General features: G+C 33.4%; 2 protein-coding genes and 1 long non-coding RNA gene across 3 annotated transcripts; 2 read left to right on the top strand and 1 right to left on the bottom strand.

Annotated features, from left to right (window-relative positions):
* The first annotated feature begins 397 nt into the window (after positions 1-397).
* On the top strand, positions 398-2,807 carry LOC110632114 (uncharacterized). Its single transcript, XM_021780224.2, has 3 exons — positions 398-577; positions 1,454-1,536; positions 2,533-2,807. Exons 1-3 carry the CDS (start codon positions 499-501, stop codon positions 2,563-2,565), a joined length of 195 nt encoding a protein of 64 aa, XP_021635916.1. The 5' UTR covers positions 398-498; the 3' UTR covers positions 2,566-2,807.
* Positions 2,808-3,571: 764 nt separating this feature from the next.
* LOC110632112 (uncharacterized protein At4g00950) lies at positions 3,572-4,886 on the bottom strand. The gene is made up of 2 exons (XM_021780223.2): positions 4,210-4,886; positions 3,572-3,713 (listed from the first exon to the last, which is right to left on the bottom strand). Exons 1-2 carry the CDS (start codon positions 4,846-4,848, stop codon positions 3,636-3,638), a joined length of 717 nt encoding a protein of 238 aa, XP_021635915.2. The 5' UTR covers positions 4,849-4,886; the 3' UTR covers positions 3,572-3,635.
* Positions 4,887-5,382: 496 nt separating this feature from the next.
* LOC110632115 (uncharacterized) lies at positions 5,383-6,162 on the top strand. The gene is made up of 2 exons (XR_009151108.1): positions 5,383-5,511; positions 5,656-6,162. It is a non-coding gene; the product is annotated as an uncharacterized LOC110632115 (long non-coding RNA).
* Positions 6,163-11,616: the final 5,454 nt, after the last annotated feature.

The raw sequence follows: 11,616 nt of genomic DNA, 5'->3' as shown, positions 1-11,616 counted from the left end.
TTTTTCGCTGCAATTTTAATTAACTTTTTTTTTAGAATTTATTTTGAGAAATATTATTTTAAAGTTAAAAAAAATATAAAATAATGTAAAATTAATATTTTAATATTTCATGAATTTCAAAAAACAAAAACTAGCGTTTGGTCACGCGAGTCACGTGCTTATATGATGATCTGATTAGTGTGTTTTAAAAGATTAATGTCTTAACTGAACCTTCGAAAGGTTATTCTTTTTTTTTTTATTTTTTAATATTTTAAAATTTTCTTAACTAATTGGACTGGCCTGCATGTGAACTCTTCGATTATTCCCGAAAAGCTTCGTACCTTGATGGGCCTAAGGCCCAAATTGGAAGAAGTCAAGGTCCAACCCTGCTTTCTGTAGAAGCTTGGGCCAAGCGGGACCCAACCTCTCTAGAGAGGCGGTGCTAAAGGAGGAGCACTCCTCGTCGGATACAACCATCACCAGAAACTTGGAGAAGAGAACGATACTGCAGAAAAAAAGATGGCGGTGATGGAAAAACTGAAGATGTTCGTAGTGCAAGAGCCTGTTGTTGCAGCTTCTTGCCTTATCGCTGGTGTTGGTGCGTCTCTGACAACTTCTTTCGCCTCGTTTCTACCTCCTCTCTTGCTCTTTCTTCCGCTTAGTATTATTATTTTTTATTTTATATGATCAGCTTGTACCTAATCATGTTGTTTCAATTTTTAATTTGAAGATACATTACGGCTGATATAATCCGGGTGGATTTGATTTGTGTTTTTTTGTGCTTTTCTCTTTGCATTAACTTCAAAAAGTCATACTGGTCTTCTGGTTTCATGTTGCAATTAATTGCCGATTTGTTGTTGTGGTTGGATAGATAATAGTAGCACAGGTACATTTAGGTTCTCCTCCGCGGGTTTTTCCATGTGAACTTATGCAACTAAATTTTTGCATTTCTAGGGATTTCAATTTCAAGTTAAATTAGCAACATTATAGAGTTCTAGGGATTTGGTGGAGATATTTGAATTTACTCGGTATATGTTCAAGTTTTATTATTAGTAATTTTAGAACATCATATCCTAACCTGTTCAGCTTATTTTGTCTGGTTTATTTATTTTTCTTTTAGCCTCATTTTTCCCAAAACTATTGGATAGCTAAATCATTAATAGAATCACTTTTACTATCTAAGTAAATGCAATTTCTTCAAAGGTCTGGCATTGTATATTTGTACTGGGCGATCAGTGAAACAGCTTTCTAATGTGGCCTTTATGTTGACATCCTTGAGATACTTCATGCAATGGCAAGATTCTGCTTTACCTTGTGTATTGGATCTCTCTCCGAGTCTCTGTGTTTGCTGGTTCTTCTTTTTTTTTTTTTTTTTTTTTTTTTAATGTGGTGATGTTCTAAATACAGTATCTGCCACAGTTTTAGATTATTCACAGAGAAATGGATATTTAATCTTACATTTCAAAAATTTCAGGTCTTTTCCTCCCAGCTGTAGTAAGGCCCATTCTGGATTCATTTGAAACAAGCAAGCAAGTTCATCAGCCGACAATAAGTGATGTTAGTACTCTGCAACATGTTTTGCTATCTTTCCTTAATTAGAATTTTATCTTTTCATTATACATCAAGTTATTGGAATACTTCATTCCTGCAGCATGTTCTTGGCAATCATAATTGCATTTAAACTTGAATTCTAAGAGTTGAAATTTTATTATATTTGAAGACTGTCAAATAGTAATAGTATTTAGTGTCAATGATTTTTTCCCCTTCTTTTGGAATATGGTGTATTATGCATTCTGTAATAATCCTTCTTTTGAATGGATAAACATTGAGATTCTTATAGATCCATCCTTCGAAAGAACTAGACTTGATAATTTCTCATCATCCAGCAGCATATTACTGTTTGATGGAAAAACCTGTGAAGAAGTCTGAAACTTTTTTTTCAATCTCACTTTGGTCCTCTTCATTGAAATAGACTTAGTTTATCAAGTTATTAAAATTTCTGTTTTCTTTTTTTGATACATCAGAAATTTCTTAAGGAGAGGAGGGGGAAGAGGGGGGAAGGGGGGTGTGAGGTTCGAATCATTGATCTCACCTACTACCAAGTAGGCACTCAATCATTAGGCTAGTAACCCAATAAATAAATGGATTAAAAAAATGAAGTATATAAAAGGATAGAAGGAGAAAAGAATCAATAGGATTAGTATTAATGGTTAGCCAATAGATCATTTGCATATTTGAACAAAAGTTTGCCAGATTATGGATTATTATCATCTGATTTCTTTTTGAAGACATTTTTTTAAAAGACAAATATTGAAGGAAGTGTCCTCTTTGATGTTAATTCATGGTGTAACAACTAAACCAATTCAAGTTGATGCTCATCTTGACTAATTTGGAATTCAGACTAAAATTATTGTGATTTGGGATTGGCTTTGCCTAGTCTCATGGTGGAAGTGCATTTATTTGATGCCAAGAAATGTTCAGTTTTCATCAGAATTACAAACGCTATTTTTTTTCAATCTGTTCTTCGGATCCTAATGTCTTGTTTTTTAGCAGGTGGTTGCAGGTTTCCGTAAAAGGCAGGCATAAAGTGACTCATTGAATCAAGTAGCAGAATATCAATCTCCCAAGTTCCAACTCTCGTGGGTTTTACTATTTTTCTTTTTCCTTCATCTTGAGCAGCATGAAATAAGATTTTCTTTTTAATTGTTGAACACTGAGAAGTAAGAAGTACTGCACATTGAACACCATCCAAGTATGTGAATATTTTCTTCTATGCTGAGTAAACACTTGTAGACAATTGATGCTTTTGAAATCCGCTACTTCCATTCCTTTGTCTGGTCAAAATTTCATTTATAATTATTAGCTGCTTTCACCTGTTTAATTATCAGAGACTGGCAAGTTTGTTAACTCCTTAGAATTTATGAAAAGCATTAAGGAGGTTATGTTATTAATATTGTGTGAGAGCTGTGTGATAAGCCCCATTGCATGTTCAAGTACTGACTAGTAACCAAAAGATTGATCGTCTGGGACTCTCAAACTGGTAAACTTACTACGTAAGATGTTGCAAAATGCACTCAAGCTGATTGGTTGATGGTAATCTCAATATCTGTTTTGGAACTTGTGGTAAAATTCCATTTTGTTGCTTGTTAGGTACTGCTTTTAAATCAACTGCCGGATGTTCTCAATCAACAAGCATTCAGCTTAGATTTCAACTTCACCCGCATGATTAATGCTCACGAAACTTTTAACTTGTTGCTTAAAGCCATTCCTGGAGTTTTTGCAACAGGAAAACTGGAAATTTTGGATCACAAACATTCAATTTTGGCACGTTTACTAACATTTTCAATTTCAACAAGCGCTTTCATCATCTGTGGACAAATACGAGGAATTGACGCACTGAACTATCATATTAGTCTCTACAAACGCTTTTACTGCTCATGACTTGATTAATACCTTATTGCAGAGCCGATCTAACCACATGGCTCTAAAGGCTCAATAGTTCTTTCAATAAATTTCATCCAGAGATATGAAGGATGCAGCAACAGGCCCTTCCAAAACGGTGAAGAAATACACAGTAGAGAGCAAGAGCCAGGACAGGACCATTGCCGTTTCCAGGTAATTTAATGAGACGCATCGTCTTGTGCCAGAAGGAAAAATCAAATAACAAACCCATCTTTCTTTAGTTTTCTGTTCCTCCATGGAACTACCTGCTTCAATCCTTCATAAATTGTAGCCTGCAAGATGTCAAAAAAAAAAAATTTCTTCAGCGGTGATGATCAAATGGTTAGAAAATGAATAGTTTTTCTTAACGACACTTGAACTTCAACAGCTTAATCCAATCATCTTTAAACTTTCTCTATCTGCCATAGCACAATCATTTTTATTTTTTGCTTGCATCTGCTACTTGGTAATTTCTCAGTTGTTCATTTGTTGCCCAAAAACACGATTCACCAGCACAATTAAAGGCTTTCTTTCACAGCAGTTAAGGCTATATAAGTTTTTTGTTCTTTGATTTTCTTTACGTCACAAACATATTAGTTAATTTGATCAAATAAGATAAATGATGATAAATTTCATGAACAAGTCCTTTTTTTTTCCCCATTTCGGTGAATAATTATTAGGACAAATTGCCGGTTACTAGCTTAATAAGGTCGACCAAGAAAGATAATGACTTGGAGGAAAAATACATTGCATCCCTCAAGATTCAAGAACAAAGACGAGAGAACTTACCCAGAAATGAGACCTGGCATGAGTGGAAAAGCTGCCTGATCTTCTGATCCTTGTGATCTTGACATTCTTGCTACTTCTCTCTTCCTCTTCGTTGCTACCATCAACCTCTCTATCCGTTGATGACGGAAAGACATAACTAGCCCCGGCAACCTCTCTTTTACCCCTGAAGGCCGTCCTTCCCCAACTCCAGGAACCCAAAAGTCTGTCTTTCAGCCCTCTCTTGCTAAGAACCATGGTACTAAGCTGACCTCTCTCAGGAGTACTACTCCTGCGAAAGGACCCATAACACTCCCTTCTGATTATTCTAAACGAAGAAGACCGAAATCTTTGCTTGCCCAGATAAGGTCCCTCCAAGACTGTAGTCGGTGAGGCCAGCTTGCTAACATTGGCATCCAAGAGCAACCTTGGAGGTAGCTCCAGGCACTTGGGGCTAGAGTCAATGGGATTGGAGAGAGCAGTACAGCTTCTGGGCTTGCCAGGCTCTTCCTCCCAACGAAACGGTACAGAGGCTGAGGCGTAGAGTGGCGGGGTTAGCGTCCCTGACCTCTGTGGTGACTGCATATATGCATGTGCATGTTGGTTCAAGAGTAATGGTAATCTTGGTGTGGAGCTTAGCTCTGGTTCTGTCTCAGATCCCATCACTCATTCACTCTTGTCCACTTTTCCTCCTCCTCTCTCTATCTCTCTCTCTCTCTCTCTCAATCTCTATATCTACTGGGTTTGTACTATATGATGTTATTGTCTGTGCTTTTAGCCTTAGGTTGTGTCTTTGTTCCATGGAGACAATGGGGAGGGAAGACGGGAAAGTGATCACTTTGGGCATGCTATTATAAGAGCATGTCTATATGCTTATCCTGAGCACTGATTTTGCACCATAAGACTTCCTCCAACTTAATAATTAGGTTTTTTTTGCTAAAAAAATTAATAATTAGGTTCAGTGAAATTAGAGTTGGACTAATCAAGTGATCATGACCCCTCTAATCATAATGTACAATTCATAAAAATGTCAATTCATATATAAGTTTTCAAAAGTTTGCCCACGACAGAGCAAAAGCAATCGAGTGAAAGGATATCTTGGTTGCATTTTTTATCCTGCAAGGCTGATTCTAAAACATAAAGTAGAGAATAAGAAACTAATTTGTTCGGGGAGTACACCCACAAGCGATCAATCCCCTTTTTTCTTCGTTGGTTTGAGAGTCTCGTGAGTTTTCGCCGTTAGGGCAACTTTTTCTTGCCCCTCCGGATAGGAAAGCTCGCCCTAAGCTTCCCCTAACCGGATGTGGTCGTCCCTTCCAATATCAGGTGGGACTGTACAGCTTTATTTTTTTTAGTGGAGGAGCTTGGATTTGAGTGACAGTTGTTTGTTTTTCTCCTTTTTTTTTACAGATCGATGTTTATTTAAAGATTGCTTATTGGATCTATGTTTGTTATGTTTAAGTGGTGCAGGAGTCTTCTGATTTGGGAGCAACTACTTTATCTGTGTTGGTCGCAATTTTCTTCGTTGAGATGAGGTTCAGATTCGCATGGTGGTATTGAGGGTGCAAATTAAGAAGGATTTATCCTTTGGTCCCAGTGAGTTAAGAAGCTTGCGGTCTGGCACCTCATGGCTATAAAAGATTAAAACCCTATGACTTTGCTCCTTCTCCCTCTGTGCGTCCAGACTTTACCTGTTGCTGCCGCTGAATATGTTACTGGTGCTGCTATGTTTGCTACCCGATGGGCTTTGGTTGGCTTCTATGGAAGCTTGCAAAGTCTGTTGGGTCATTCTTGCTTTTGTCTTTAGTGATCCTTTCTTCTCTCCCCAACATTTGTGGTGACTTGTGCCTATTTCTGTTACTCAGTGTTTGTGTGTGGTGTTGGCTGACAGTGATTTGAGTTTGGGTAATGGGCTTGATGTTGGGTGGGCCTAATTGTATTTTCATGGATCTAGACTATTGTAGCTATTTGCCTTTTTTTGGGCTTTAATGCAAGACTATTGCTGATAAAAAAAAAAAGGCTGATTCTAAAACCCGCCCTCTTATTTAAATTGAAAAAAAGAAAAAAAAAAGTTAAAGCAACAATTTTTCCCTCTCTTCTTCTGCTACCTAGTTAAATGAGAAAAGTCTGCTTAGAGAGTACTTCAGCTTTACTGAAGCGTGTTGTAGCAGTACATCCTTTAACAAAGAAGAATTAAGAGTGTTTGGTCCATCTTTTAAGTGTAACTGATAGTTAATAAATATTTAAAGAAATTAATTTAAAAAAATAAAATTAATGAGTAATTAATATGATATTCATTAGTTGCAATTTAAATTTTATTTTTATAGTTGTTTCTCATTAATTAATAGTTAATTTTATTTTATTTTTTATTTATACCGCATTATTTTTTTCATGTAATTCAAAAATTAATATTATTAATATTTTTATTTTTTATTTATAATCTTAACATATTAATTAGCATATTATAACTTTATTAAAACATTTCTTATTAATAAAATAAAATATAAAAATACTTATTTATTATGAAATAATGTATTTTTTACATCTAAAAACTTTAAATTAGCTATAAGTTTTTTTCTTTATTAATAATAATAATTACTTTATTATTTTATAACTATATTTTTAAAAGTTATTTAATTATTATTTTAAAGAATTTAATTATTTTTTTACTTCAATAATAAAATAAGTAATATAATATAATAAATCAATAATTATATATTTATTTTAATAATATAATGTCACAACCTGATTTTTTAGGCCAGATTAGCACTAGGAGTTAGGTCAGTATAAGGTCCTCAAAATCTGTAGTAAGTCTAACTATTTCTAATCCATTCATAAAGCTCATTAAGGTAGCTAAATTTCAAGAAAACAAATGAACAGAGTCCGGCCATAAATTGGACTATCTAACAGAGAGCATTAATTCACCACCTAATTTAGACAAATAATATCAACAATATGGGGAGCTTAACTCACCCTCACAATCCTCAAATCACATATATCAATATTTAGGAGCTCAACTCCCTCCATCATCAATAATAAATATCTCATACATCCATGCAATCTTACATAATTAATTTTATAATTTCAGAACTAAGTTATTACAACCCAAATAAAAATACAACTATTGGTTCATGCGGAGTTTTAGATTTAAATAAAAAATAATAAAAGCAAATTAAAATATTTTTTTTAACCCTGTGAGGAAAGAAAACAAGTTAATCACAAATAGAGTCACTTGTCACCTAAGGAAAAATAGTTGAATATGGTTGAGCGTTCGACTCAGAGAGTAAGATATTGATTTTTAATATAATTTCTATAACTATCTAAATCTAATGCATTCTTATGTATGAAATGCAACCTGTTCACATGGTTCAAATAATTCTACCAATATTCACCCAAAAGATAATTTGGAGCACTTATGCACTCATGTATCACATTAATATATATATATATATATAAGAGCTAATCTCCTATATAGCTCTCTTAATCTAATACTTGCCAGCGAGGTCAACTTGAGCTGAACTTTCGCTTAATAATTCAAGTACGGGAGCTAGTGAGATCAACTCAAAGTCGTGCTTACGCCGACTTATCTATATATAAGGATCAGGTCCCAGTGAGTCAAGCTCCAGTCGCGACTACTCGTCTTACCCATATCCATATCTACACCATACTCACGCCAACAGACACACACAGAACTCTAAGTTATCTTAAGGCGACATCCACAAATAAATTCAATAACATATGCAACAAAAGTGCGTGCCTAAAATTTAACTAATTATATACATACATATAAGTGAATGCATGAGTGTGCCTTGAATATAAATTGTTAGAATTATGACTCAAAATCCTAATGGGATTTGGAGAGAGATCTTTTCCTAATTTGAATGGGAGAAATATTCCTCAATAGGATGGAGGAATATTTTCTATAATGAGTAGAACTCTTTGTTAGTAGTATGCCCTAGAGCATATCATTTAGTATGTATCTTGTACATATTTTAATAATAAAAGGCATTTCCACTTTTCCGTTTACATAATATATTTATGTGTAATAGAAAAGGTCCATTGATATTTTGTTAGAAATATTATTCTTAAGTTGTTAAGAATATGAGTGACAATATTTCTAGCACAAAGTATCATAAATAGGTTCACAATCGAGGATACTTCATAATAAGGACATGACTTATCCAGAAAGATTGTATTCATGTTTGTTCCCAAGTTATTTATATGAGATATAAATAAGATGGAATGGTGAGTCTCATGCCATATAACAAACTTGATAGGCACTTATAAATGATAAGTAGGCCGAACCAGTGACACTTATGACAAGCACATGGAGTTTACTCTTGTCAATGTTTTGTCATAAATCATATCCTTGCATATATTCTTTAGAGCTGAGATATCACAGTTATCTTGTATATAGGTAGTTTGATTTTTATACTGCTTTCATACTTGTACTATGTATGTGTATATGGGCATGTGTTGGCTACTGCTAGTTATATATGGAGGTAGGTGTTGATCAAGATGGAATCTGTTCCTCTAAGTAAATAGAGTTAAAATCCTATGTTCATTTAATTGTTCTTGATGTTTCAAGTTCTGGCCAGACAGATAGATTTATTGAAAGAGTTTCGATGAGAAAAATCTTTTAATCAAGAACTGGAATTAAAAGAGAACATAATATTCATAACAAATGGAGTTTGACATAAACCATGACTCGGCTTGAGTTGGGATTTTGTAATGAGAGAGATTCTAGTGCATGGTAACATATGATTATAGGTTCATTTAAGGTAAATCTTATTACTAATTGGGTGGCCATGGCATGCTATGCTAGGTGTTAACCATGGTCTATGAGGTTCATAAAATGATTTAGAGAAATCATTTATGGTAAGAAAGAGTTCGATGATATTAAGAGTTGATATCATGTCTCATTGCCAATTAGTGATGAGCCTAGTAAGTCACACACATACACAAGTTATCACCTATTTAAATATGATTTAATTAATTAATTAAAGAGTTTAATTGATTAATTAAATAGATTTGGTTTGCAATTAGATTGCAAAGTCCCTAGCATGACTTGAAACCAAATCTAGATTATTGGATGTGTAGTATAAATTAAATTTATATTTAAAGTGTTTAAATATGAATTTAATTGATGAGAAATTAATTAATAGAGATTAATTAATTAATTTATATTTGATATAAATTAATTAGAAGAAGAAAATAATTATTTTGGGTTAAGAACTCAAAATTAAGACACGAGGCATTTTGGTCATTTCACGATTGTGACACGTGGCACCATGAGATGGTGACACATGGCATAACACATAAGCTTGCCAAATATTTTTTAATCATGTAAGATGATTAAAATCAAGATTAAATATAGGTTTGACACTTGGCACAATGTGATTGGGTCACTTAAACCTAGAGCTAATCAAAAGGTGACATGTGGCTAGGGTTTAATGTGTTAACCTAGCTATTTAAGTGTGGTTATGAAAAGAAAACATAACCAGCAGCCTCTCCTCTCAATTGTCACGCCACTTTGAGCCTCTCCAGCCATTTCTCTTCATCTCTCATCAATTCAAAGAGATTAGCCATCAATCTCTTGAATTAAGAACGCTAGAAATTGTTTCTAGTGTCTGCTTACATCTTTAATCTCTTAAAAGGCAGAACTTGATTTTCTAATTAATATAAAAGGCTTTAGAAGATGTTAAAGGGCTGCCATATGTGTTCTTTGTGTGGACAAGCTAGAGGACAACATCCGGTGTCTCAAGACGAATCTCAAAGGCGCAGACACGCTGCAGCACATCAAGAGGTTAGTGTAATCGTTCTTGATTTAATCTAGGGTTCTAAAATTAATCTGATTAATTTTAAAATCTTAAATGGCAAATACAGATCCAAAAACATATTAAAAGAGTTTTAATATGTTGTTTATCATTGAAATCAAATAGATAAAAATAAATCTTGCATGGTGCATGTGACCCTAGGTGAAAATTTTTGAATTCAATGGTATAATCTTGTGTTTTTCACGCTTCCGTTCCTTCAATTGGTATCAGAGCCACTATATTTGCCATTTAGATTGTTGATTATATAATTTAATTGTGTGTTTGATCATGAGATCAAGAGATTCATTGCTGGTTGGATCAAGAGGTGTGGCGTCACACATAGTGAAGCCACCATTGGTGGCGGCAACAATGGTTCCTTGGGTGGTTCAAGGTTTGGCTTTTAATTCTGCAATTGTTGTATGATCTAAGGCCTATTCTTTGACTAATTAAAGTGTTTAATTAGTTGTTTTAATCACACAATTAAATTATGATTCAAATCAGAATTTTAAAAGTTGTTTGAATGTGATTCAAATCTGAATTTTTAAAGTTGTTTGAATCATATTTAAATCTGATTTTTTAAAATTGATTCAATAAAATTCAGATCTGATTTTTTAAAAATATTTGAATGTGATTCAAATCTGATTTTTTTAAAAAATGTTTGAATGTGATTCAAATCTGAATTTTTGAAGTTGTTTGAATGTGATTCAAATCTGAATTTTTAAATTTGTTTGAATGAGATTCAAATCTGAATTTTTAAATTTATTTGAATCATATTCAAATCTGGATTTTTAAGTTGAATATGAGATATTCAATTTAATTTAAGTATGTATGTTTTATTTAATTCTTAAATAGTGATATGCATGATGGATGATCATGGACTATAAAAGACCAATGTGATTGGATTTATTTCTTTTATGTTTCTTTGGGATTGTAAATTAATTAATTTATTTTAATTTATTTTGGGCATGTATTATTAAGTTTGTAATAATTTTTGGGTTGTAATTTCATTTATTTAAGTTCTTGTAAATTCGCCTTAGTATGCCAAGGATTACTATGTAATATTGGATTGTAAGAAGTTCAAGGAGGTCAAGAGCATTGGTGGGACCAGTGGGAGGAATTCAATATCAAGTGTTGATTATGTACTCCTTCAGCAACTCTTGTAAAATGAATGAATGAAATGCACCTAGGACTGCCCTGATTCAATTCTTGGTGGCTCAGAATTGAATCCCTTAGAAAGTCCATGATCATACCATATTTACTGCTTATCCATGAATGCATGAGATGTATGGGAATGTATGCAATTATATGATATATGCATGCTAAATGGATAATGTGCAAAGTGAGACCTTAATAGTAAATGGAATGACCATAAAATCTTCCAAACAAATGATTAAGTTAGAAATGCTATAATTAAAGTAATTATAACATAGGCCCTCCATTGGGGCAATTATTTTAAGAAATTTTAAATAGTTGCATGAGATGCAATTAATTTAAGAGATTTTCTTAAGAATAATTGTTAAGCATGAGATGTTGTAAATATGTAAATGGTTTGGTGGCCAATATTGGATGTACCTGAGGACATTAAAATTATTTGCATAATTACTGGCTCAATGGG

The sequence above is a fragment of the Hevea brasiliensis genome, chromosome 9, assembly GCF_030052815.1.
Source record: "Hevea brasiliensis isolate MT/VB/25A 57/8 chromosome 9, ASM3005281v1, whole genome shotgun sequence".
NCBI classification, from domain to species: domain Eukaryota; kingdom Viridiplantae; phylum Streptophyta; class Magnoliopsida; order Malpighiales; family Euphorbiaceae; genus Hevea; species Hevea brasiliensis.
Note: the sequence above shows the minus strand (reverse complement) of the source record. Positions and strands in the feature narration are given on the sequence as shown.

Excerpts from the sequence above, each read along its gene's own strand:
- LOC110632114 (XM_021780224.2), top strand. The coding sequence starts at position 499 with ATGGCGGTGATGGAAAAACTGAAGATGTTCGTAGTGCAAGAGCCTGTT. Across the intron at positions 578-1,453 it reads TTGCCTTATCGCTGGTGTTG|GTCTTTTCCTCCCAGCTGTA; the intron begins GTGCGTCTCTGA and ends CAAAAATTTCAG. Across the intron at positions 1,537-2,532 it reads ATCAGCCGACAATAAGTGAT|GTGGTTGCAGGTTTCCGTAA; the intron begins GTTAGTACTCTG and ends GTTTTTTAGCAG.
- LOC110632112 (XM_021780223.2), bottom strand. The coding sequence starts at position 4,848 with ATGGGATCTGAGACAGAACCAGAGCTAAGCTCCACACCAAGATTACCA. Across the intron at positions 3,714-4,209 it reads ATGCCAGGTCTCATTTCTGG|GCTACAATTTATGAAGGATT; the intron begins GTAAGTTCTCTC and ends GACATCTTGCAG.